This window comes from Equus quagga, chromosome 13, assembly GCF_021613505.1.
Source record: "Equus quagga isolate Etosha38 chromosome 13, UCLA_HA_Equagga_1.0, whole genome shotgun sequence".
Classification (NCBI taxonomy): domain Eukaryota; kingdom Metazoa; phylum Chordata; class Mammalia; order Perissodactyla; family Equidae; genus Equus; species Equus quagga.
Genome location: NC_060279.1, coordinates 10,582,357 through 10,609,932, shown reverse-complemented (window position 1 = coordinate 10,609,932; position 27,576 = coordinate 10,582,357). Strand labels below are relative to the sequence as shown.

The 27,576-nt window shown below is 46.2% G+C and overlaps 1 protein-coding gene across 3 annotated transcripts in view; it reads right to left on the bottom strand.

Annotated features, from left to right (window-relative positions):
• Window positions 1-780: 780 nt before the first annotated feature.
• TNN (tenascin N) overlaps window positions 781-27,576 on the bottom strand; it is a 63,941-nt gene continuing 37,145 nt past the window's right edge. Inside the window, exons 10-20 of one of the 3 annotated variants that reach the window (XM_046680460.1) lie at window positions 26,843-27,106; window positions 25,428-25,691; window positions 21,755-22,018; window positions 20,839-21,102; window positions 18,359-18,489; window positions 17,248-17,380; window positions 16,646-16,797; window positions 11,165-11,261; window positions 10,175-10,342; window positions 3,774-3,937; window positions 781-1,680 (exon numbers count right to left, since the gene is read on the bottom strand). In XM_046680460.1, coding sequence (XP_046536416.1) covers window positions 1,540-1,680; window positions 3,774-3,937; window positions 10,175-10,342; window positions 11,165-11,261; window positions 16,646-16,797; window positions 17,248-17,380; window positions 18,359-18,489; window positions 20,839-21,102; window positions 21,755-22,018; window positions 25,428-25,691; window positions 26,843-27,106 — 2,042 coding nt within the window. In that variant the 3' untranslated portion in view covers window positions 781-1,539. The remainder of the gene's footprint in view (window positions 1,681-3,773; window positions 3,938-10,174; window positions 10,343-11,164; window positions 11,262-16,645; window positions 16,798-17,247; window positions 17,381-18,358; window positions 18,490-20,838; window positions 21,103-21,754; window positions 22,019-25,427; window positions 25,692-26,842; window positions 27,107-27,576) is intronic. The other 2 variants (XM_046680461.1, XM_046680462.1) reach the window with 2 other exon arrangements.

The window sequence follows — 27,576 nt, the reverse complement described above, 5'->3', positions numbered from 1 at the left end:
CAGGCAGGCGCTTAAATTCTTGTTGAATCAATGAACAACATGCAAGCACACCTTTAATGATCAGCCCCAACCCTACAACTGTACGCCATTCAGAGCCCCCACGATCATATCTAGCAGGGACCACAGCATTGCTCAGTGTGCATGTGTCAGCAGGAGGGCAAGGGGAGTGGTGCTGAAAACTTTGAAGGCTGACAAAAACTGTCGAGAATATGGCTTGGCACTCAGCCGGGGGTAAGACCTGGAGAACCTGAGGCAGTAACTGGCCCTCCGGTCCTGGAGGGGACTGCAGCTCGCAGAGCGCTGGGCTTCCTTCCCACTCACTCACTCCTCCCGGTTCCCAAGGCCATTATTTGCCATCATACGTAAGAGCCCACAGCCAACCAAACTCCATTATAATGCATAAATTGTACCTTCATTTGCACTCAGGTTAAATTTAGAATTCAAGTGCACTTACGTGGGGAAAATAACACAAGGCAAAATTTTTTAAATCAAGTGGTTTATTATTTTCTTTTTTCTGTGAAGAGGAATTTAAGTTACTTCAATGGTCACTGACTTCACTACAGAAAAACCTTCTAAAGTGACAGGAAAACAAGCAGAAGGGATCTGACCTCTCCGAGTGCCCATTCAAACAGTGAGCCTGCAGTGCTGAGAGCTTTCAGAAAACCCAGGGCTCCAACCTAGTGGGCGCGGGAAAGGAGGGAGGCTGAGGACCTGACGCCATGACAGGGAGACACTGGAAAGAGGCTTTGGGAGGAACCAATTACCAAGAGAGTCAAATTATTTAAAGTTGAAACGAGTGAGAATTTATTCACAACATATGCAGATCTATGAAAGATTATGCAAATAGCTGGAAAGGGGGCACTTAAAAATAGCGATAACACGAAGCCTTGTTTTCCAGCAGCCTGGATACTAGTTGGAACTAAGCTAAATGTGGATCCATCCTGGTCCCTTTGGGTTCCCTTTATTCTTCCTCATAACACCAGCAATTTTTTAAAAGGGGAAAATTTACATCTTTTTTGTCAAAACCCAGTGGTAACAGAGGTAACAAGCATCAGGCTACCTCAACCCCTTGGTCATCAAAGAGAACCCTTCTTTGGTGCTTGTTTCTAGACAGAAGATTTGTATTAACAGAGCTTTAAATATATATATACCAATTACCAGAGATTTCCAATTGGTGAAGTGCTGGATTTTTTTTTTTTTTTTTTTTGCCCTAAACCTATACATTTGTTGCTGAAGATAGACTGAAAAACCTTACAGTTTCAGTGCTGTCTTTCCCATACACACTGTGCAACTACTACTGTGTCAATTTTTCAGGCCCCAATATAATGGGCAAAAATGCAGGTGACAGAAGGTAACCTCTCTGGTTTGAAGCTTGGTGACACGCTTTGCCCTGCAGGTTATCCAGCCATCTCAGAAACTAGAGGCTCTGAGCGTCCTTCAAGCGTCCATAAGCCAGTCACCACTACCCACCCTACCCCAAGCTCAAGCAGCCCCAACCCGGGACCGGTCATCTCGTGCGACGATTTCTCACATGGGCCATCAGACTGTTCTCGTCTTTCCTCCTAGTGTCCGCTTCTTTCTGTTCAGGACATGCTCCCCACTGTAGCCATGAGGGCGGATTTTCAACTCCACATAAGGAATGGAGAATTCATGTCCTTTCCACGGCTCCCAGTTCACCCCCTGCACAAAAAAACCTAAGATCAAGAAAAGGCAACTGGGAGGAGGGTGAGATCAGTTATGGCACAAAGGAAAGCTTCTTTGCCAGTGATACCACTCCCTGTCTGCTTAGGGGAGAGAAAAAGAGACAAGTGGTGACTGGGATAGTATGATAAGGGAATTGAGGGTGGAATCTAGAAACGTGTGCCCTCTGCTGGTCAGCTGTGGTTAAACAGGCTGAGGTGACCTGGAAGCCCTGAGCAGTTGGAGGATGCGGGGTGTGAGTCCAGGCGGTGGGTGACGCCAGAGCCACAGCAAAGATAACACAGGGTCAACCTGGCCAGCAAGGATCACATTATCTTTGCCTCACTCTTTGCTTTTCCAAAAAATTAAAGGCAAAAATAAACATATTAATTGGCCAATTGTGTAAAATCATTTTCAATTTAGACTGGTTAGATATTAGCTCTGGGGTAACAAATAGCCTGCTGAAAGCTAAATTTCATTTTATGTCTTTTGACTGGTGAGCGCAATAATATTTAATTCACTTAATAACCTTGCAACCTGGCCAATAAAGAGCCCAAGTGACCAATTTTATGTATTTTAATTTGTGAAGTAAATAATAAACAAGAAGCTAAATGCCTTGCAGACTGTGAAAAGCACATTAACCAGATGAATGTCTTTTATTAGCAAATATGGGGATGGTTTAGGACACGCTGGCTGCTCATTTCAAATATCTGATCTCTGATCACAGGCTTCCCTGAGTCAGCCCACACGCTGCCACCAGGACTCATGGGCCCACCCTCCTGGGCTTCCCTGGGGGCAAATTTCTTCTTCCCTTTGAGAAATCATATAAGGATTAGGAGCCCCCACTGTTGGTCAGGACCAAAGTAATCAAAAGGTACCTGGACTTTAGAGGTGCTGATATTTACAGTAATATTGGCAGGAGGTGAGTTCTGGGGAGAGGTGGCTTCATGAAGGCTAGGATCAGGAGCCAGGATGGGAAATTAGAAACCCAGGATGGGGACTCGGGGAGCTCACAGAGGGGATGGATTAATGATGAGTATGAACAAAGATGCAATTTTCAAGAAGCTGTGAGGGAGCAGGCAGGAGTTGCCCGGTAGCTGGCAAGGAGTCAAGATGATATTCACAGGTCATAGAGGTTCAAGGAATCACTGTAAGAAAGTTTCAGAGCAACGGAGGGGAAAGGAGCCCTGGAGAACTCTCAGCCCCGTGTGCACACTTCTGAAATGGAGAGACGGTTCAGCATAATGCTCTGGGCAGACTGTAGGTGGCTTTGGATGAAGTGGATCCAAGGGTGGGTCTGACCTAAGGCACGAAAGACTGTTTTCCTGGTGATCAAAGGACTTGAGAGAAATCACTCTGGTTTAACTGGGAGAACAACTAGAAAGAATTATGAAGTGTCTGTTATGGATGGAAGGTTTGGGTCCTCCTAAAACGCATATGGTGAAGCCCTAACCCCCAATGTGATGGCATTTGGAGGTGCGGCCTTTGGGAGGTAATGAGGGTTAGATGAAATCATGAAGGTACAGCCCCCATGATGGGATTAGTGCCCTTATAAGAAGAGGAAGAGAGACCAGAGCTCTCTCTCCACCATGTGAGGACACAGTGAGAAGGCAGCTGTCTACAAGCCAGAAAGAGAGCTCTCACTAGGAACCGAATCTGCTGGTATCTTGATCTAGGACTTCCTAGCCTCCAGAACTGTGAGTAATAAATGTCTCTTGTTCAGCCACTCAGTCTATAGTAATCTGTTATAGCAGCCCAAGCTGAATGAGACAGGGCTCACGTGTGCAGTAGTAAAGTGAGATGGTGTGTGACCACATCTTCTGTCTCTATTCAGCAGTGGGCAGCCTGAGCTCCCACCCACCTGCACTAAGTAAGTGAGCAGCACTGGTGGGAATGCAGAGTGGGGAGGGGTCTCAGCAGATGAACAGGGAGGGCCTTGACCTTGAGGCCATGGAACCTGGAAGAGAAGCTCTACTGCCCTGACAGCAAGCATCGGAAGGAGAGGGGCAGCCAAACCAACCAGGAGGGTGTCCCTTTTGGGAAATGAATGTGGGAAGAGCCTGGGACAAAAAAGATGTTTGCCTGTCACCTACCTCACTATGCTTGGTCTCCCCATATCTGCCATTGGGGTTGGCCAAGTGGCAGTTCTTGTACCACCAGCCGCCATGATGTGTCAGGGCACAGTTGCTGAGGGCGATATCGTTGTCTCTGTCAAAAGTGGTAAACTTCCATCCATTGTGGTAAGAAAGAGCGTCCCCTGCAGGAGAGAAGAGATGAAAGGTGAGATGCAAATTTCACCACTGATCATACTCTGGCCCAAGAGGACTCAGCAGGAAAATCTCCAGGCATGAAAACACCAAGGATCCGGCGAGTTATGCCACAGGCAGTCACTCCTCTCTCGAAACGGCCAAGAGGAGAACATGGTACAGATGAAAATATTCTCTTTCCTGACCTGTCACCCAAACTTTAGGCCTGTTTATCCAAGAGCCTTAATGGCATTTTTCTTTAGAAGTTTCACAGTCATGTGAAATATTCAAATACCTAAAACCAAACTCATCAACTCTCCCGATAGTACCTGACCATCCCTCACACAAGCTAACCCCCCTCTCTAAATCTCCCTCTCTGCTTGACCATCCTCCCAGCCACCCAGACTTGAAACCCCTGAGCCATGTTTGAGAATCCTGTTGTACTCCTTTATCAAGCTCTTTCTTCTGCGGGTCACTCACGTATACCCCTACTCCCACAGCTGCCACCCTAAGCCTGTTCTCTTCTCTTTGGGCCTTCCTAGCCCCTCTGAAGCTTAAACATTTTCATCATCTCAGGCCTAATGTCCTACTTCCCACCACATGGAGTTGAATTATTGCTCCTTGCTTTGCGGGCCTGTAACTCGGCTGTTCCCTTTGCACAATCTCATAGCCCACTGTCCCCACAGGCACCCTCCACTTGTGGAGTGGACAGGTCCACCTTCCATGCTTCTGCTCACCGACTTCTCTCTGCCCTGCCTCAGTCCAAATCCTAACCATTCCTCAAAGCCCACTGGATCCCACTGCTGAGGAAGACTCCCCTTATTAATCCTCCCACATACCCTCCTAGCACACACACCTGAACTTCTAGAGTGCTCTGGACGCCAATATATAATTTAGCACTTCATTACATCCTGTCTGAAAATCTGCTGTAATTATTTCTCCTATTTCCCCCATCATATTTGTCATCCTTTTATAAGTTTGCTTTTTAACTCAGCTCATAAAAGGCAATAAGTGCCCATGTCAATCACGAGCTTAATCAAGCTCTGTTCCTACAATAACAGTACTTACATTTACATCTGATCTCTGAGTCTACCCATCACCTTCACATAGATATTCTCATTTGATCCCATGACATGCCTGCCAGGTGGGTCAGGCAGCCTTCAGTCCCACCAGGAAACAAACTCCCCGAGGCTAGACTCTAGGGACCTGTCAAGGTCTCACAGCCCACAAACAGCAGAGCCAGGACTCCAATCTCAGTCCTCAGATTCCAAGTCCTGGGTTCCTTCTGATACACTGATTTACCTGCGGCTTCCTTTATTTCAACAGAGGGCTTCAGTTATACCAGTGAGAGCAAGCTTTCTCTGGCCGTCTACAACAATGGTTCTCAAAGTGGGGCCCCTGGACCAGCAGCATCAGCATCATCTGGGAACTTGGGAGAAACGCACATCCTCAGGCCCCACCCCAGACCTAGTGAACCGGAAACTCTGGGGGAGTTCCCTGCAATCTGTGCCCTTCAGAGGACAACAAGCCCTTCTGATGCAAGCTGAAGTTTGGGAACTTTTGTTCTGCAATTTCATTCATTTATTCAGGAGACATCAGAAACACCTGCTACATTATGGCCCAGCACCATGCTAGGCTGTGGGAATGCAAACAGAGGAAGTCCTTGCTCCCAAGAACTTAGTCGGAGGTGGTTGTTGTTGTCAGTGCTGTGAGTAGACTCTGACTCCTAGCGACGCCATGTACGACACAGCAGAACCCCGCCCGTCTCTTTGCACCACCCTGTGCCCTTCCGGTGCTGTCTCAGACAATGCCCTGCCGCTGTTCCCAGTGTTTATTCATAGTTGAGAGTGGTAGGGGCAGATATAGAAAGAGTTGACACACATTGTGTAAGGGGAAGGTCCCAGTTTGTCCCTCTGACTTGGGAGCTCCCACAGCGGCCCTTCTCTGCCTCAAGCAGCAAAAGCAGGAGGAGTGAGAAGAGGGTGATAAAGGCCTTTCCTCTCAGACACAGCAAAACACTCTGCCCCCATTAGTTGTCTCTGATCAAAGAAAGGCAAACTGTCACTTTATTCACACACATTTCCTCCTCCATTCAGAGTTCTTGCAGACAGTTAACTACAGCTCTAAATAACATGCAAGGGCTCCCTGAGTAATGCTCTCTCAAAGTGCACAGCTCATCTAACTTGCATTTCAAGTTCCCAGCGCTGCTTCCTAAGAATCTGTGCAGAGGCTGTTTCTTAAAGATTGGCTGTGGTTATCTATCCCTGGACACTGGGATAAAGAAAGGGGAAGCAGGTTTCAGCCTAAGGGTGGGAGTTTTTTTTCTGCAGATGGATTTTCTACCTTCTAGAAACAGAAGCCATACTGATGTTCTGGGTAGAGATAATGAGTGTGCTCATAAATCAAAAAATAACTCTCCTCTGGTCATCAGGCCCCAGCTGAGACAGTTTTCTGATTTATTAAGCTTATCCCCCTAAGTAAGATAAGGTGGAAGAGCCCGTGGTGGTTAGACTCCCTCCCTTCTACTGGCATTTTAGGAGAAAATCTAGGTGAGAGATAAGCGCCCCACTTCTACTATAATGGCTTTGGGTGGGAAGCTGGTTCTTCTCAGGGAGTGCGTGGGAGGGGTTGGTGACAGGCCCGCAAAAGGTCATCACCCATCTCACCAAAATGTCACTCTAAGCACTTCCTCCTCCAGCACTTCCTGAGACAGGAAAGATGACCCAGGCCACTGAGCCATCTCAGACCAGAAGACATCACTGACATCATATCCCCTATAAGTCACACAGCCACAGGACCATGTGTCTGGACCTTGAACATCTTCTCTCCTGGGACCAGGAATAGGCCAATGAAAGAGTGATTTGTGCCATCTCTAGCTATCCCTTTTGTCCACGTACCCAACAATTTTTCTCTCTCTCTTTTTTTTAAGTACCAGTATTTAAGAATCCACTCAAAGCAAGAAGGGTGCTGGCATTTGGGGTAGAACAATTCTTCAGTATGGATATTTGGCCTCCCCGGCCCCAGCCCACAAAATGCTGGTAGAGACCTTCAGTCACATTGCCAAGTCCCCCCACCCAGGGGTGGACCCATCCCTGGTTGAGCAGTGCTGTCTCCTGCAGGTGGGACTCAGAATCAGCTGTAAATGATGGGTCAGCCTGTAGAAGTCATACTGCTCCATTCCAAACATCTATTTATGTTTTCATTTTAATCTCTGAAGAGATGAATAGCATTTTGAAGGTAGAGCTCATAAAATGTCCTTCCTGCCCCACTCCAACATTCATAATCAGATGCTGAACTTACACAGCACTGCCTGGCTGGAGTTTCCTTCATGGCAGCACAATGGGCTTTCTGATAGGACTTCAGTGAAAGTAAAAGTTGAGGGTCCACCTGGATAGTCTGAGTAGGGGACAAGTGTTAAACCACGCATTTCCACCAGGGCTCCACATCTCCTGTTCTAATCAGAGCTATAATGCAATTAAAAGCTGAGAAGAGCTGGCTTGTGCATGGAGATATCAAAATGTTCACCTTCTATTTGAATGCCATGTCCTCTGAACAGAAATTCACCATTTAGGACATGAGTAGCCAGAAGCTCCCTAAATTTCAAAATCCTCCTCAGGGACCAATCAGCATATATAAGGAACACTAAAGCTCCCTAACCATGTCAGTGCAATTCAGAATTCAGAAGGCTAGTACACATGGCAGACTAGATCGCTGCCCAAATGCTACCTGATTTGAAAGTCTCTCAAGGCTTCCTTAAAAAATATCTCCCCACTGTCAGGCCTGAACAACCTCGGAAGAGAATTATCTGTTAATCACAGTTAAAATGCAAATAGAGTACCTAGGAAGAGAATCCCATTAATTCACGAGTATGTTGACTCCCTTTCACTCATTTTCCCATTAGCATCAGTTCATTTACTGGGTTATTTTAAGACGAGCGTCAGAAAAGCTACATGTGAATGGCAGAGGAAAGGGGAATGGGCAGCCTAGGAAGGCAGGTCTGAGTGAGGTGCCCACCTAGGAGGCCGGTGAGGGCACTGGGTTTCAGGGAGAGATGTGGGACACAGGCACCAAAGGGAAACACCCCAACTCCACATCTTGTCTGGGGAAGGTCCATGGATGGAGTCTCTGAAGATCGGGACTCTTTAGCCTCAGAAAGGAAGGCTGACTCATGGCTGTGGTCAGTAGTAGACAGGGTATTGGAAAGAAAAGGGATGACCCTATATACTGAGACCAGAGCCGGAGGAGGCCCAAGGGGTCTAGGAGAGACCGCAATGTGCGTCCCCCTTACACCTAAGTGTTGGAAGATCCTGGAATCAGCCATCAGCAAAGATGTCTGATCTCATGGGCGGGGGCCGGGGGCTGGGGGGCGCAGAGGTAGGCAGAGTGCTTAATCCGACAAAATGGCGTCTTTAAATCCCCCTCATCCAGTTAATATCCTTATAATAAGACATACGAATGTCCAGCTGTGTTTCTCAATTGTGTTTAACTGCCTTATTCCTATGCCTGACTTTCGTGCTTTGAGTGGATTTTACTTTATTATACTCTGAGTGGATGTAGCACAGTACACTGTACGTCTAGAAGCTGTCTGTAAAGTACAAAAAGGTTGCCCAGCCTGTTCCCAGCCTATGGAGACCCAGCACACTGAGGGAAGAACTGACAGTCCCCAGCGGTGCAGGCAGTGCAGTATCTTTTTTTCCAAGGATGTTTTTTCCCTGAAACAATTCTTTGCACACTTTTCCCCACCCAGCACCTAGTCGGAACCCTTGAACAGTTCTCCGTGTCTGCTACCCAAACTCCTCTCTCTCTAGTAGGTGCTTTGTCTCCCTCTGTGTCACCATGTCACCAAACTCACCCTTCACTGACCCCTGTGGAAGCTATTTGCATCTCAGGGACTATTCTTTACAATACAAAGCATCCATAAGATTATATAGAAAGGTCTTGCTAGCAATATTATATTTTAAACTCACCTACTCTGCGCCAGGCTCCATGCTAAGCACTGGGCAACAAGAGCAATGCAAACTTCATGTGATTTTTCTAAAAATTAAATTATAAGACCTGAAAAAATTTGCATTAGCAGTTGGCCACTTTAGATCATGGTGTCTGTTCGCAGCTTTATGCTGTTCAGAGTCCTTGAGCAGACAATTTTGAGAAGGCCTGCAAGGCTTCAAGAGTGCACCCCAATTTCCTTGCCTGAGCTCAGTCCTTGCTCCCCAGCCCCCCGAACTCCCCCAGGCCTGGGGAGCCCCTTCCTTTCCCGTCATCCAAGTTCTACCCTTTCAGACCCAACTCCAGCTTCCTGAAGGAAGCTCCCTTCGTTGGCCCCAGTCCTCAGTGTGCCCACCTTCTCCACACTCCTGTCATTCTTTATTCTCCTTACCATTTATCTGACTCTCTGCAAAAGTTGCCTTATATTATTACTTATCTATTCATGCTTGAGTCTAAGGGGAGAGACCATGTCTTATACTGTCAGTCATTTTGGCTGGAAACACATTCCTACATAGTTACACCAAAGTCAAAAACATGCAAAGTCAAACAACAGACTTATTTGTTAGGGTTTTAAAAAATGTAAATATAGGTTTAAAATGTAGTATTAAAACAATAACCACCCTTCCCCTCTTAAATACTCAATGGTATAATCCCAGCTTTTCTGCCACGTTGCTTAATTTTGTTCTTTTCCTTCACAACTGAACACACAATCAACTGGCTTAAATCCAGTGAGCAGCTAATCGAGGCCCTGCTTTCCACGGAACCGCTAATTCCTGTGTTGTCACATTTGTATGAAGTTAACGAGACCTATACTTCTAATTGTTTGAATCACCACTTTCATTTTTCTGTCTTTATTCATGGCAAAGTACCACAAAATATTTTAATAATGACACAACACACACTGCTGTGCAAGGATGGTAGCCACACTGCTAAAGCCAAACGAAAGGTGGGCAGGCACCATGAAATCATTCAGAATGTGGGTTTCTCAGCTAATGTGCAACAGCCTGAATCTGGGAAGTATAAGAGGAGGGGGATCGATGTAAAATGTACAAAAGTTCCAATTTTATGACGGTGAAGGATTGCTTGAATGACTCTGTTTCCCCCCCCCCCCCCCCCCCCGCAGGGAGCAGGGTCTCAATTGTGAGGACAATTCACCTTCGCAGAACAATATTCCATCACCCAGATCCATGGCATGTGGCAAACCAATGCTTAGACACCCAGAGAGCAAGAGACCCCAGCTGTAAGGAAATGTTACTTCTCACCTGCTGTGCCTCTGTATTTCCCAACTGTGAGCTTGAACCGCTCCTTGCTGGAAGCCACTTGGAAGAAATCATATATGGCATAGGCAGACTCATTGGCAGTCTGTAAGTCCACTCTCACCTCATACCGGGTAGGAGTGCCAGTGGTGAGATTGTGTAGCTTGTCAAGTCCTAAAAAGAAGGGATGGAATTCTAATAACCAATCAATCAATGTGTGTGAGCACTCACCATTGGCATCTGAGACTTTCAGCACCAAAAGTCACCTTAGCCTTTTCCTCTGCTGTGAATGGGGGCCTTCCACACACTTTCTCTTTTAGGGGCTCATTCCCTCGTCCTATTATCTCTTTTGCACAGTCATGCTAACGAGTATGGAAACCTCGTCCTCTAGGAGGGAGCAGTGGGGAGTAATCCCGGGATGAAGCTACCCCCATTGACTCCATCTCTCTAAAGCATTAGCAGTTCTCTTTATCAAGGTCTCTTAAGGGATTTTGGACCAAGCAAACCATAAACATCTATCTATTCTATTACAATTTTTTAATTCTTCATTTCCCAATTGATGCTTTTTGTTACTTCACACACTATGAAAATCTGCTCCAGAATAGAGAAGGAAAAGGGAAAAACTGATGCCCATAATGACTGGCAGAACCAGCAGAATTCCAGGGACTACTAGTATGACCTCCCAATAGTGGCCCAGCATCTCCATCAATCAACCATTTTTCTTCTCCTGTGGTTTCTAAGAAGTTCAGGCTCCAGGCAGATCCTATGGGGCTTAGATACAGCATAAAGACCACCGGTGACAGTTCCATCTTTTCAGAAGCCCAGAGCACATAAGAACCTTCCCACCAACACCCTGGTCGACAGGTTCCTCAGAGTGTCCCTGTCACTTGGACCTCTTCCTGAATGTGGTGAGCTTCCTCAAGCTGCCTGACCAGTTTTTCAAGGGGGAAATCACCTCTCCACAACCCAGCCCTCCCGGATTCTCGGAGATCATACCAAGCCAGAATTCCTTCATGGGGTCCCCAAAGCCTTCCACGTAGGCCCGCCAGCGCTTGAAGAAATCCAACTGCCCAGTGTTCCGCCTCTGGAAGACCTGCAAAGGGAGAGGGACATTTCACTCTGACACACCTGAAGATGTGACTGAGTGAAAGAGGATGGTAGGTTGGACGGGGGGCTGCTTTAAAAGTAGAGAGAAGTGGATAGAAGGTAAAATTGACAGATGTGGTAATAGATTGAAAGTGAAACTGAAAGACAGGAGGAAGTTAAGAATGATTCTTGTGGTCTTGGCTTGCAGTTCTGGACGGCTCTTCACTGAGAGCAGGGCTCTGAGAGAGGACAGGTTTAATGAGTGCATCACAGGCTCACTGGGGACATGGTAAGTGTGAGTCACTTCTGAGGTATCTTGGTAAATGAAGATGCCATGGGAGCAGTTGACTGTAAGGGCTAGAGAGAGCTAGGCTAGACTAACCAAGGTGAGAGTGGGTCTTAGATGATGCCAGGTGTTCTCCAAGTCCCATTTCACTCTCCTCTCCCCAGGAACACAGGAACATAGCCTTTTTCAACATCTCTTGCAGTTAATGTGCAATAAGCCATGTGACTCATTCTAGCCAAAGGATTGTAAGTGAGAGCACTGGAGGGGGAGGGGTGCCCTCTCTTCCAGTGCCACGTGCCACAGTGCCTCAGCGAAAGCCACATGTTGACAGGACAGAGCCATAAGTTGGAATCAGCCTGAATTCCTGAGTCACCACTTAGAAGTGACGGCCAAACCCACAGAAGACTTTGCACACGTGAGAAAAAAAACTTTTTTTTTTTTAAAGGTTGCCCCTGAGCTAAAACCTGTTGCCAATCTTCTTTTTTTTTCCTCCCCAAAGCCCCAGTGCATAGTTGTATATCCTAGTTGTAAGTCCCTCTAGCTCTTCTATGTGGGACGCCACCACAGCATGGCTTCATGAGCGATATGTAGGTCTGTACCCAGGATCTGAACCCATGAACCCTGGGTCACCAAAGCAGAGTGCGCAAACTTAACCACTATGCCACCAGGCCAGCCTGACTCCTCCATGTTAAATCACTGGCATTTGGGGTTGGTTTGTTACCACAATGCAGCCCATTTTAGCCTAACTAATACAGAGAACCACTGGGACATAGAGAGTCAAATGAAGCCATTGGAAAGATGAGGCCATCTAGGAAGAAAATAGGAACTGAAAAGAGAAAATGGCCTAGAATCAAGCCTTGAAGACCCCCAATGTATCACAGCCCCAGGGAGAAAGATGAGTACATTAAGGAGAGAGAACAGCCACTAGAGATGAAGAAGGACAACAAAGAAAATGTGGAATCACAAAGGCCACAAAGAAAAAGGTGTGGTCAACAGGGTCAAGTGCTGAAGAGAGGTCAACATGAGGCCTAAACTGTCCATAGAATTTAGTGACACAGAATCACTGGTGACTTTAACAAAGGCTGTGTTAGCGAGAGATGAGGGCAGAAGCCAAACTGGAATGGTTGAAGAGTGAGTAAAAAGTGAGAAACTGGAGACAGCTGGGGACTATTTCATGAGAGCATGGGCTGCTTTCATTTCCAAACCCCCTCTATTCGGAGAAGGAAGTTCCAGTCAGAGAAATAAGATTCTTTTACATGAAGTCCCTAAAAGCTAAACACAACTATATGTACTATTGGGACTGATACTACATATAATTCCTCATGACCTTGAGAGCCAAGCGACATGCCATCCTAGCTAACTGAGTGACGATCCTGGAATTCTAGAAAGCTGGAACTGCATCTTTCTACTTACTTTCCTTCATATTCATTCAAATACAGAAGCCCCAACACAAAATCCCATCTCCCTCCTTTCCACCCTGCACCACAGCATGCGCCTTGAAGTAAAACACATTATCTTGAATTTGGTAAGGTAAACCTCCTAATATTTGTGCATTCTTTACATTTTTCCCTGGGAAGAGACAGGGAGGGAGGAGAGAGCGACAGTGTGAGAGCTCTGCAAGGGCGCTCACATCTCACTTTTTCCAAAGCACCACCCATCCACGTTTGCTGGCCCAGAAGCGCCGAACAGAGGCATCAATGGGCAAGGGAGAGGCCCGGGCTCTGAGAGTCAGGCTACGGCCTCCTCAGCCGTTTCTATTCCTCAGCCTCAGTCAGCTCCCAGTCAAACAGGGTTAGAAGCAGGAAGGAAGTGTCTAACTCAGAGGTGCTGGGAGGACTAAATGAGATGGTACATTAAAGATGTTCCATAATGGAAAAGAGCTGCTGAACGGACCTTTGGAAGGACCACGGCAAACAATGACACTGCATTTATACTGTTGTTCCCTTTCCCCTTTTCTCAAGTGTCCATTTTTAGAGATGTCCTATTCCTCTCGTGGCTTCCTTCATTTCCTTATTCATTTATTCACTTATATAATAGTTTATTGAGCATTCGTTAAGTGCTGGCTCCAGGGTAGGCATATATGATGCCATTTTACAGATGTGAAGGTTCAGTAAAGAAATCAGCCAGAGTCAGACAGCTAATTATTTAGTGGCTGATGCAAGGAGAAAACAGTGATCTCATCTTTCCGTCAGAAAATGTGAAAATACCAGCTCTGCTGAGTCTATTTTCCAAAAAGCATTTCTTAAGATTCTGAGACGAACTGCTAAATTCTTAGCATGGCGGCTGTTCCAGTCCCTTCCCTGGGACTCTTCCTGTATCATGGACAGTGGAATCCTAGCATGGATGTGGCACCAATGTTCAGCTCCATACACGTCGCATCAAATTACTTTTCCACTACGTAATTAGTTACGATACGAGGTCAGGCTCAAATCCAATCCTGCCGTCCTAGGACAGACACATTACCAAGGCGTTTGGTCTCCATCTCTAATCAATGAACATAGTGTCGAAGCGTGAGAGGAGCTTTCTGCCTGATTTTTTTTTTAAATAATGTTTCAACTTGACCAGGGAAACTCCAAAAAATGGTGCTGATGCTCTTCGCATCACTGTTTAGACCCAGCTCTACACTTACCAGCTCTGTCCTTGGGCAAGTTAGTTAACCGTGACAAGCCTCACTTCTCTAAACTATTAGATCAGGATTTAGTTAATAGCCCATTTGTCATGCTCTTAAATCGAGGCTTCAGCAAGGTCACTAATCATAATAAATCATAATGTATTGAGGCCAGAGTCTGGCACATACAGATATAATAAGTTATTATTATATCTCAATAAATGTTAGTTTGCATTTTATTATATCAGATTCTAAGTGAACTAACCACCAGGGATCATTTGAACATCTTGATCAGGCAGTCTTAATCAACTCATTCAGAATCTAGTCCGTTTCCACTCTACAAGGTGGAAACATCTTATGATGAACTATTTTGGATAACAAAAGCCCCTTAGCAAATAAGTCTCAAGAAGAAGAAAATATCTTTCAGCCTAGTTCTACGCTCCAGAACTGTTGTTGCATTCTAGAACTCACTCAATGTCCTGAATGACTAAATCGGGAGAAAAAATTGAAAATCTTCTTCAAATGTCTGGAGAGCCTCTAATATGGTCCTTAAGACACGCAAGATGGGAAACAAAGATGGAAATATCTGAGACATTTACGTGTCCTCTGATGTCTTCTTCCAGCCTCCCCCCACGGCCTCAGTTGCCTCCGGGCAGAGTTCTTCTGGCCTGTTAATGAAATTGGTCTCCTGCTGCCTGGGATGGAGAAGAACTTCCTTAAAAGGATTTTACAAGCTCAGTTCAAAAAAGAGCAATATACTAAGGTCATCTTTCCGTGACAAAAGACTGTAGAACCCAAAAAACACAGAAACTGTCTGTAAAAGATTTGGAGATGTTTTCAGGACTCCACATGGTTTCCGGAGGGTGGTGGCTTTGAGGAGAATCCTACAGAATCTCAGTTCATGTATTCCTTCAGGAGTCGGGGTCAGGAAACAAGACGTGGCATGGGGTCGGGGACCAGGATTGGTTAGAACGAGGGTGACGTTTTTTATTCTGGAACTGACCTCTGTGTTCTAGTCAGGGGCATTTGCATGGGAGGGATGGAGAAGGCAAGCTCCTGGACAGCAGGGATTTTGTTTGGTTCACTGCTGGTTCTTGAATATATAAAAGAGTGCGGGACACATAGCAGGCACTCAATAAATATTTGTGAAATAAATCATGGGTATTCCCAGGCAGGTAGACTGGCAGGTTGTTTTCCAAAGATCGCTCTAGACAAATGTCTCCTTTCCTGTGCAAGGTTGACTTTCAAAAAGGCCACAATAGACGGTACAAAGATGCTGGCAGTGGTCAATTATGGGTACAAAGGCAAGGAACTGGCTTCAAGCCAGAATGCTTAGAGTTACAATGGAGCTGATGCAAAGCAGCAGGTACATCCCTATGGGTCTGGTCAGGTGGAAGACCTCCCGTGCTACATTCTGCTCCATTATTTTCATAAATCAATTGGGAATCTCCCCCATCCAATCCAATACTGCCCTTCAGCCATCAGATGCAGCTGTGTGGATAATAAGTTTTCGTCATTGCTGCTTATCAGACAGTATCATTTTATCCGTGGCTGCTCAAGTGTCTTTGGTTTCCCAGGCCCCTGAGCAAATGCGTCAATGAACACAGCTTGAGCACTATGAGATCATGCTTTTTCCTTCCCACCGTGAGTTATGGGTACACAGCGGGTAAGGCTGCATGCTGGTTTGGGGCAGTGAGCCTCTGTCTGTTCAGGCACAGGAAGAAGTGGGTGGGGGAGATAGAAGGATTAGATTGCAATCCTCAAAGGCGGCTCATCATATAATTGGATCGGGCTGATGCAATCAAAGAAGGTGCCGCATGGTTTAAGCAGACAATAGCCCAAGAGAATAAAACCTCCACACAGAAGAGGACCATCAGAACATTGCCAAGGTTCCCTCTTTCAGGCTTTAGCCTTTCAAATCAAAGTTCCAAAGCTCTTGTTTCCGTACAATGGAGCCAGGATGCAGAACCTGGACAACAGGCTCCAATTCAGAGCACTGAGCCCCCAAAGAGGTCAAGTGTTTCCATCTTGGATGGCCTGAGATGACCCAATGGCAAGAACAACGATCTAGGAGGCTGAAGTCCTGAAATGTGGTCTCAACTTTGTCATTAATTCATGTGACCTAGCCAAAGCACCTCTTGTGGGCCTCAATTTACCTGTCTATAAAATAGGAACAATAATCTCTCTCACTTATTCTAAAGCTTTCGTGTGAGAGTCATGCTTATGAGAGTGCTTTGAAGAGAGTGAAATGTAGGTAATACACACATATAGGACATTATTAGACAGCAACAAACCCTTCACAATCATCAGCCTTGGATTAATCAAGCCTGCTCTACCCAAGGTGTAAAGTACTTCAGGCTCGATTCTTACAGTGGGGTCTCTAAAAACAGCTACAAGCCACCCAAGCTCCTCTTTCCTATGGACGAAGAAGGAACAAAGCTCCCTGGGTTGAGAAACAAGGCACTGCCGGAGCTCCGTGGGGCTCCATGTGACTCACAATCCAGCCGCCGCCATCCGTGTCCATGTCACAGTACACCTGCAGGGGCCGGCTGGCGTCACCGTGCAGGTAGATGGTGTATACACCACTGGCAACGTTGCTGTTCTGTTGAACTTGACTGCAGTCCGAAGGGTGTGGAAAACGGGCACCAACTGGGAGCCAAGCACAGGGGCAGCATTGTTAGGAGAAGGCCACAGAAGAGGAGTGAGGTTATTCCCCTATTTTAAGACAATTTGTGTAGAAATTATTCCATAATCTCCTACTATTTTGCTCCTTCCAGTCTTCACTCACATCTTACTTTTCTCCCACACTCTGCTCTCATCAAACCCTCCAAATGTACTAGAAATAAGGTCAAGTTCACAACACTTCCTCTCTGACCCAACTGCCTCCCACCAAAATAACACCCCATTTCACTCCCCTCTGTAGTCTCCCTACCCTGGGATGGATTTCTTTTGAGCCCATAACCCCATTTCCATTTCCCTATGCCTAGAGAGATCCATGACTCTGTAGCCACTTGCTCCTCCCTGGACCCTTTTTTCTGGCCCCTCCGATGTTGGTCCTCTCAACTGCATTCTCGTTCAGAGTGCAGAAGTCCACATTACCTGTGGAAAGAATGGTGGATACATTCCTGCTCCGACGATCACCTTTAAAGGCAACCAAGGAGACAGGATAGGCGACGCCCTGCTCAAGGCCTTGCAACTCAAACCTCTGGTCCCCTCGTCCAAGCTGCACCTCCTACCAAACAAAGGAGACAGTGGATAGTCACTCGGCTGATCACCCCAAGAACCCTAGGTGGTTAATAGAATCTCCTGGAGCTAACGTCAGAAGCTCTCTGAGAGCACAGTGTTTTGTCTCTTTGAGGGCGCAGTGGCAACCCAGAAGCCTAGTGGTCCCAGCCGCTGCTCTGGTGGGCCAGGCCACAGAGACTCAGCACTGCTGGGAGCCAGCACCAGGCACCACCCTGGGGACCTCTGCTGGAAGCAAGAGGCAGGCAAGGCTAGGCTAAGAAGTTAATAGGGGAGGTGAATCTGGCCATTGCTATCTGTGACCCAGGGAGATAGTTGGTTTTTCAATAAACTTCCTTCTGAACTTGTCTTACTTCCTCTACAAACACAGGACTGACTTTCCTAGCAGGGCTGTCCTAAGCACTAACTGAGATAACGAATAAATCAACGTGCCCTTCCTTTCTTCCTTCCTCCCTTCTTTCTTCCTTGCCAAGGAGAGAGAATAATAATTTTCCATTGGGACAATTTTCAAAAACACCCTGGCCTTCAGATTCTACGTGTGAGGTCTCACCCTTGAAATAACAGTTAATCAATTCATTCAATAAATATTTATTAAGCACCTACCATGTGCTAGGTTCTAAGCACTAAATGATAAACAAAACTGACAAAAGTTCCCTGTCCTCATAGAGCTAACGTTTATTAAGGAAGATAAACAAACAAAATAATACGGGGCAGATGTGTGGCCAGCAAATAAGCAGTGGTTAGCTAGAAAGCAGGCACAAAAGTTAGACCTATAAGATGAGACCACGTGTTCACACGTGACTATGTTTAGCACTGTCCCTTGCACACAACGGGTGATCAATAAGGATCAACTCATTTATCAGCAGGTTGTCATGAGACCAGCAATCAAGCTGGTTCACCCAAGTCAGTTGCTTCATACAGAGGCTGGGCATGGACACCAACAGAGAAGACAAGGAGGATCCAGTACCTTAACAGCGCCATCTGGGAACTGGTAGGTCAGAATGTAGCCATCAATCTGAGCAGTGGGGGGTGTCCAGGTCAATACCCCACCAGACTGTGTTACAGCAGACGAACGAAGGTTTTTGGGAGGGTCGATGTCTGTATATCAAAAGTCAGGTAACTGTTATTACTAAGGCACAGCTGAGGCGCGGTAACTCTGAAGTGCTAACGTATCCTTTCTCCCTACCTAACCTCCCATTTCTCCTCCTCCATTTCTCTTCCTCCCTTCAAGCAGGTAGCAGGCTCTGTTCTTCCTTGCTACCAATGCTTTATGATTTTTGTTTCCAAAAGTATAGACCCATTGTGGACAAGAGGATTAAGGAACAGGGGCTTGGGTGGGTCCGAGGGAGTGAACCTGGGCCCCCATTCCCCAGCAGATTCCCAGAGAGTGGTGGGTGCGAGCAACCTAGATTAGCAGACAGATTCTCAGAGATGGCACAGCTCCCAAAGTGGCGTGGAAGGATGGGGGAGCCGCAGATCTGAAAGGGCCCTGCACACAGAAACCAGGGTACCTCAGCAAACATCTACCTGGAAGGTGCCATGGGCACCCCCATGCCTGGCACTGGGAAACTACCCAAGACTTTACACAGAGCCCTTGGGAAGGAGCATGACCCTAAATTTCCTGAGGTTTCTAACCAACAAGCAGAGGTGGGGGCTTATGATAGAAATTAAGTTGATATAGAAATATAAAGTCCTATTTCTTATATATGTAAGCATGTGGCCTTAAACGCATACTCTGTACAGAAAGAAGAGGGGGAGAGCTTGTATAAAGGAGGAGAGAAAGAAAGAAAGAAAGGGAAGAAGAGATGTAGCAAGAGCAGAGACCTTTTCTTCTGATTCCTATGCACTTTCCCACTCTAACACCAGAGGGAATGCGTGGATCTGTATGTGCGCTGGAGACCAGGAAAACCAAAGCTCAGCAAAAGTTCTAGTCGACACCATAATAATTGGTCAGACAGCTCATTTTTTTTAACCAAATAAGATATGAATGGAAATTTCCATTTTGAAAAATCATTATCGTAGAAGGTGATTTTAATTTAGAAGTTCCCAAAAAAGATGTCTCTAGGCTATTTCCTACCCAGTAGCATTTCAGCTGAGGACTGAATTGCACTATTTTAATAGAAAACAGGCAGCTGTTATTTTGAACGAGGGTGTTTTGACAAATTGTGCGTTTCTGTAATATCAGCTTGGTTTGACTTTCTAAAGCACAACATCTGGTATGGATCTATTCTATCCATCCTATGGAAAAACTGAATTTCCTGCTTTCAAAATCAAAGCAAAACCTAAACTACTTAAGTATCTTAAGCTGCTTTCTGCTACCTCTTTGCCCACCCACCCCCTAGTTATGGACTTGAGATGTCTGTCTTAGTTACTCACACATTTCTATGAAGTAGAAAGATGATAACGTTTTCCTTAAAAATGAGGAAAGTGTAGCAGAGAGAACAAAAAGAAGGAAGAGAGGAAGAAAGGCGCAAGGGAGGGAGGGAGAGAGAGAGAAAAAGGGGTGGAAGAAGGAAGGAGGGAGGGAGGAAAGAGAGAAGGGAAGGGGAGATGAGGAGGAAGGGGGGAGGGGAGGAGAGAAGGAAGGAGGGAGGAGAAGTGGGGGGAGGGAGAGAGGGGAGAAGGAGGGAGGAAGATGCTCGTTGCCTCTGAAGGGCAGCACTGGGTATTAGGGAGTCTGAGATGTGGAAACATTTTTCTTTCTACACATCTTTGTTTAGTTCGAAAATTTCTACTATAAGCATATATCACCTTTTTAATTAAAAATTTCTGCTAACTGTAACTAATAAAAATAACAAAGAAACTCAAGGCACCTCTAACTCCAGTGGCCACACATGGTATATATATGGCCTCAAAGGGGACAACAAGTGCTTGCCCAGACTGTCTAAACAGGCCCATGGACCTCAGGGTGGGCACAGTGCTCTTCTCAGATCCTTCTGAGGCCTGATTTCCATGATGCTCAGTGAGACCAGAGGCCCCATCATTCACATAAAACACAAGCAGTCCAGGGCCAGCTGACCACCAAGCGGAGAGGGACAGTGAGAGGAGAAAGATGCTCCATCATTGCCCCCAATCTGGAAGATGGAAACAGAAGAGGCTCCTGGCCTCTCCTCCGACCTGGAGCTGAGGCCCACCCAGGTTCTCATATCCAGGATGGGGAGCCTGGGAGCTGGGCTGGGTGGAGGGGGTGGAAGGGAGGCCACCTTTTGCACAACAGTCTTGAAAGGTCCCACAGGTTTACTTTCACACGGCTTTTTCTACACTCTTTCATCTTAATCTGAACTGTCATGGCAACGTATTACCTCAAAGAGGTAAAAAGAGAAGCACTTTGAAGAATACCTGCAGTGAAACAACTGCCTTCCCTGCTCCCCTCCCCACTTCTGGTTATGGAGGAAGATTCTGTCCTGACAGATGTGAAGAGTTCCCTGTCCCAGCCCCTCACAGTACCTGGCAGGGCCTTGGTGTCAGCCTTCTTGCTCTCCCGGTCCCCCTTCTCGGCCCACACGTGGACCGTGTACTCCACGCCCGGCCTCAGGCCCGTCAGGACGGTGCTGCTCTGCTCCTTCCCCACAGGGACCTCCCTGGCGTCTCCATCAGCAGAGGTGTAGCGCACCACGTATCTGTCAATGTCGGCCTGTACCGGGTCCCAGGAGATGGTGGCCGTGTTCTCTGTCACCCGATCAGTCACCAGGTTTTTGGGGCTGTCAATGTCTTTAAGAAAATGTTGGAAAAGTCTAAGCTTTGAAGCCATGGAAGAGATATCCACCACCCCATCGCCACGATTTTCATCTTCTAGAGCTCTCTTAGCACACGGCAATGGTGTTGCCATCCAGAGTCGCTGGTGGAAGTCGAGGAAGAAAGTAACCCTGGTTCTCAATCTCTAGGGACTAGTTATAAGGTTGACACACTTTCTTGACTTCCGGCTCCCTAAAATTTGGGAGGAACAATGTCTTCTTTGCAACATTATGACACATCAAAACCATCAATTAAACATCTGCCATGGTGCTCAGAGCAGCTAACTTATCATTTTATCAAGGGCTACTCCACGGGCAATGATTCTAAAAGTATTATCACAAACACTGCAATGACCAGATCCTATAAACATCTTCGCTGAGTCTGCTAAAAACACGGCTACTGCACAACCTTACTTCTCCCTTCCATGGGTTGAGTGGTTCCATGAGCAGCTCGTCACTGTCAGGGAAGGGCGGCTCATGGAGATCACCACCGGAGCTTGCTGTCTTTCTTGGATCTTTAAGCCTTCCTTTGCAAAGTCTCTCAACTCACGCCACATCTTTTGGTACCAGTCACAATCAAATCCACACGCTCAAAATTCAATTCCAATTGACCATCTTTCTCTCGTTACCTGTCGGGGCCTTGGTGTCGGCCTTCTTGCTCTCCCGGTCCCCCTTCTCGGCCCACACGTGGACCGTGTACTCCACGCCCGGCCTCAGGCCCGTCAGGATGGTGCTGCTCTGCTCCTTCCCCACAGGGATGTCCTTGGTGTCTCCATCAGCGGAGGTGTAGCGCACCATGTACCTGTCAATGACGGCCTGCACTGGGTCCCAGGAGACAGTAGCTGTGTTCTCCGTCACCTGGTTGGTCACCAGGTTTTGGGGGCTGTCAATTTCTTTTGAAAAAGAAAAGGCTGAATTTTAGAGCCAAGGGAGGCTATCCCAGCCCTCCATCACCGGCTCCCCATTCAAGTTATCTTTAATAGTGATACAGCTCCATTTGAAACAGGAGTGAAAGGTCTCTGGTTTCCATTTTCCAGGGAAACAAACTCCTGGATATTAAAACTGGAAGGAACTATATCTCCAAATTTATTAATACGGAAATTTTCTGTCCATCTAGTTCCCACAAAAATAACAATAAAAATCTCCAGAGCAACAAAATAAACCACCCCAACTACTGTTTAAACAACCTCTTTTGTTATCCCCATGGTATCTAGTTATTTTGTTTCACATAATTTGAGAGCCAAGAAGTCTTATCTTCAAACTTTCTTGTCTTATAAAAGGGGAGGAGAATGGAGGCCCAAAGAATGAAAGACTTGTCCAAGGTGCCACCGTTTTCTTGTGTTAAAACCAAGACTAGACCCTCTGCGCCCTGAAGTTTGAACCCTCCCACCTTCTCAAGGACTTTGCTCCTTTTCAGCTACTCTCTCTCTCCCGCACCATCAGTCTCTTCTCCTCTACCATCATTCCCAGACAAGGCAGCTCTAGGATCTCCCATCCCTCTGCACCCCTTAACTGGCAGACTTCTCAAGAGAACTGTCTGCATACCTGAACTTCACTTCTCACCTCCCATTCACTTCTCAATTCAAAGAAGTTGGCATTTTTCTACACTGCACCACTGAGACTGCCAGTCTGGGTCACCAACAACTGACATGTTGCCGAATCCAATGGACTTTCACCCTCCTCGTCTTACTGGCTTTTTGAGCAGCATTTGGCCGAGCTGATGTACTCCCTCCATCTTGAAACACTCTCAGCTCTAGGCTTCCATGACTGCACACACCTGTGGTTTTCTCCTAACTCTCTGACTCCTCATCAGTCTCCCTCGTCAACAACCTGTAAATGTAGGGGCACCAAGGGTCCCTCTCTTCCTCTCTCTCTGCACTTCTCCCTAGGTGATCTCACCCATGTCCGCAGCTTTGAATACCAACTAGATGCTCATGAGTCCCCAGTATGTATAATTCTGAGCCTCTGACTTGATCCTTCAACTGCATATCCACCACAGTGCCTAGCATGTATTAGACACTCAACAAATATTTATGGACTCACACACTCAATTCACCAAGGAATCTCACAAGTATCTTGAACTTAAATATAAGTCTTAATGTTCCTCCCCAAACCTATTCATCTCTCAGAAAATGATGCCCCAATTTTTCACGTTGCTCGAGTCAGAAACCCAGAGCATACTTGATTCCTCATTTTCTTCCAGCCCCATATCTCATCCAACAACAAACATTGTCATTTATACCTCCAAAATATATATCTCCTTTTCTCTATCCCTGCCTTCATCATTGGTTATTTAGTGGTTAAGATTTGATGCCCTTGCCACCACAGCCCGGGTTTGTTTCCCAATCTGGAAACCACACAACCTGTCTGTCATATTGTGGTGGCTGCATGTTTCTGAAAGCTATGGCACTGGTATTTCAAATACCAGGAGGGTCACCCATAGTGGACAGGCTTCAGTACAGCTCACAGACTAAGACAGACTAGGAAGAAGACCTGGCCACCATTTTCTGAAAAAATTGGCCATGAAAACCCTGCAAACTGCAGCAGAGCATTGTCTGATAAAGCACAGAAAGGTGAGAGGATGATGCAAAAAGACTGGGCAGGGTTCCTCTCTGCTGTACACAGGGTCACTGGGAGTCGGAATCAACTCAATGACACTAACAAACTGCCATCACACTGGTCCAAATCATCATCATCTCTGACCCAGACTTTTATAATACCCTCTTTACTAATCTTCCCACTTCCACCCTTGTCATCTCTTCCACTTATTCTCCTCACTGCAGCCTGAATAATCTTTTTAAAATGAATACCGCGTCACATCACTCTTCTAATGAATCTAACATGCTTCCTCTTTTAGGCACCGTATGTTCCTGTATGATCTGACCCCTGCCTCCTTCCCATCTCACCTCATGCCACTTTCTCACTCTCTGGGCTCCAGGACACCAGCCTCCTTTCAGTTCTTCAACCATCTTGTCCTGTTCCAGCTTACAGCCGTCACACATACTCTTCCCTCTGTCAGAAATGGCTAGTTTTCCCCAGTGTCCATTCTCCCCTTCTTCTACAATCACACTGTCCAATAGAGCTCTCTGCAGTTATGGAAATAGTCTATAATTTTCATTGTCCAATACAGTAGCCATTAGTCACATGTAGCTATTGACCACTTGAAATGTGGCTAGTCCAACAGAGGAAATATTTCTCATTAGTTTTAATGAATTAAAATTTAAATAGCCACATGTAGCCAGTGGCTACTGGGTTGGACAGGACAGAATAAAAGAAGTTTAAGCTGGGCACATGGCCATCCAGCTGAAGACTTCATTTCCCACCCTCTGTTGTACTGAGGTCTTGCACTGTGTCTGGATCTGGCCAGTGGAATGGAGGAAGAAGCGATGTGTCCAATGCTCCAGTCATGCTCTTCCCTTTCCCATGCTGCTTTCCACTGGCTGGAATGAGGATGAGTGATGACCACGTGGGTGAAGGCAACTCCCAAGGGATGACTGTGGGACAATACAGAAGGAGCCTGGATCTCCTGCACCACGGAGCTACCACATCAGCTCTGGCTCACTTATACTCTGACCATTCCACAAGCGAGGAATAAACTTTTTTCTTGTTTAAGCAACTGCTATATGGATGTTTCTGTCAATGCGTATCTTAACTATTACTCACCCCATCTAAGAAACATCCCTAACCTGTTATTCTCTATACCTACCCCATGTTCATCTCTTCAGAGAATTTATCATAATTTACAGTTTTAAATTTGTTTGCTTATTGGTTGTCTATCTTTCCCACTGGACTTTAAGAGAGTAGAAATCATATTTGTTTTGTTCACCCCTGTATTCCAAGCCTGGCACTTAGAAGATACTCATTAAAAATTAGCTACCTGGTGACGTGAACACAGAGCTTCAGCTGCTCTGGGTAACACTGCTCCTTTAAACTATACACCATCTACTAAGTCAAACCTACATGAAATAGCTTGCCACAAAACAGTTCTTTAATCCAGTGTTTTCAGCAATTCTATATTGGTTTTATCTTATTGCCTATAATTTGATATAACTCAGAGGCACAGCAGTTAAAAACAGAGGATTTGGAAAAGAGTTTTAAGATAGCCAAGGGATCACTCAGTACTGAATCTATTACTATGCTTCGTTTTTTCTCTAGGTGAATGAAATTTTCTACAGCAAACTCTCCCAAAACAGTACACAGTCCCTGAGGTCACAGACCCAAAAAGCAGCGGTGTCATAATTCAGTAGCAAGAGCAAACCCACATTGATGGCCCTAGTTTGTTTTTCTCCTCCCTCCTGTTACCTGTCGGGGCCTTGGTGTCGGCCTTCTTGCTCTCCCGGTCCCCCTTCTCGGCCCACACGTGGACCGTGTACTCCACGCCCGGCCTCAGGCCCATCAGGACGGTGCTGCTCTGCTCCTTCCCCACTGGAAACTCCCTGGTGTCTCCATCAGCAGAGGTGTAGCGCACCATGTACCTGTCAATAACGGCCTGCACCGGGTCCCAGGAGACAGCGGCTGTGTTCTCTGTCACATGGTTGGTCACCAGGTTTTGGGGGCTGTCAATGTCTAAAAGGAAAAATGCTGATCAATGTGCACTAATAATAGGCCAAAGAGTGCAGAAACTCATGGCCATTTTGCTTGGGCTGAGACCCTTGCATGTTTTGTGGTTTTTCTGTCTCATATGCTCTAACTGCTTCATGAATATATGTCTTCTCTCCCCAGATAAACTTTGGCTCCTCAAGGAGAAAGCACAGTTGACCCAAATCTGAAAATCTGCACCATTATCTCCACCAAAAGTTTAGCAAAACCAATCTCTTTATTCATTTAGTGAGCATATATCAAACTCCCACTACGTATGAAGCCTGGCGCCAGGCAGTGTGCAGAGGATAGCTGAAGAAGACACAGTCTCTGCTCACAAGCAGCTAAGAACTTTGTTTGTAGGATCATGTCAATGAAGACCTCCCAATTCATACAAGAAGATTCTAATAGTCAGAGGCAAATGTGAGCTCCTAGAGGAAGAGGGCTGCATCCTATTCCTGCTGGGTTCCCACTGCCTAGTAGAAAACAGGGCAAACGGAAAGTGCTCAATACATACTGTCAAGTGAATCAGCAAAAATTAAAACCCAGTGTTCATATTCTTCAGCATATCATAGATTTACTCGTAATGCTGGTTTGCTGGTTAAATCACTGTACAGAAATATGGCCATACATCTCTTTCATAATAATATAAGACATTACACAGAAGATATCCTTATCCTCAAAACCAGAATTATCACGATTCATTTATAGTAAAGCAAACCACATACATCTACTTGCTCTAGTAGATGTAAAATCTACTCTTTTAAAGTTGAATTTTCAACATATTTTTATTAATACTAACAACATTTAATTTTCATTTTCTGTCCCTATTCAGAAACTCAATGAGACTTTGAACACTGTCAACAACAAAAGGTTCACGCATTCTGAGGAGGAGTGTCTGGAAATGACCATCCAATCATGGCAAAATCGTAGCTTGGAGACCGCCATGTGGACCTGACTTGTAAGGAACCTAGTTAAAGGGCCGTGAAGGCTTGCGTGTGCAGTCTATTATGAAGGGATACCACCCCGATCTTCCATAAATCATCAGTTCTCCCAGTGTCAGAGCAGGAAAAGAAACTTGACCAGCCATAGGCTTAGCATGACACAGCTTATATTCCCAAAGAACAACGCTCCGTTACCTGTCGGGGCCTTGGTGTTGGCCTTCTTGCTCTCCCGGTCCCCCTTCTCGGCCCACACGTGGACCGTGTACTCCACGCCCGGCCTCAGGCCCGTCAGGATGGTGCTGTTCTGCTCCTTCCCCACAGGGACGTCCTTGGTGTCTCCATCAGCGGAGGTGTAGCGCACCATGTACCTGTCAATGTCGGCCTGCACTGGGTCCCAGGAGACGGTAGCTGTGTTCTCTGTCACCAGGTCAGTCACCAGGTTTTTGGGGCTGTCAATGTCTGAAATGCAAACGATGATCAATAAACACTAACCGAATGAGAGCCTGTGGCCACATTGTCTCGGATGAGGCAGTTTCCTGTTCTTACGGTTTTCCCATCTCCTATGTCAGTTTTCAGTGGTTTCATGGACATAGACCTTCTTTTCACAGCTGCACTCCTGGATCCTCAAGAAGGCATCATAGGACAGTAGAATGAGCACTGGACCCAGAGTCAGAAGAGCCATGGCCCTGGACAACTCAGCTGCCTCTGGCTGGGCCTCAGCATCTTCATCTGTAAACTCTGGGGTATTATATGAGTTAACAACATGCCCCTTATGATAGTTCCTGGACAGAGTGAATGCCCAATGACCATATGCTATTAAGGCTTTCAGTTTGTTGATATTTTATAAATGTAAGAGATTATGTTCCACCCTACCACATACAGAGAAGGTACTCAAAAATGTATTCGCCAAGAAAATAATAGCATTTCTT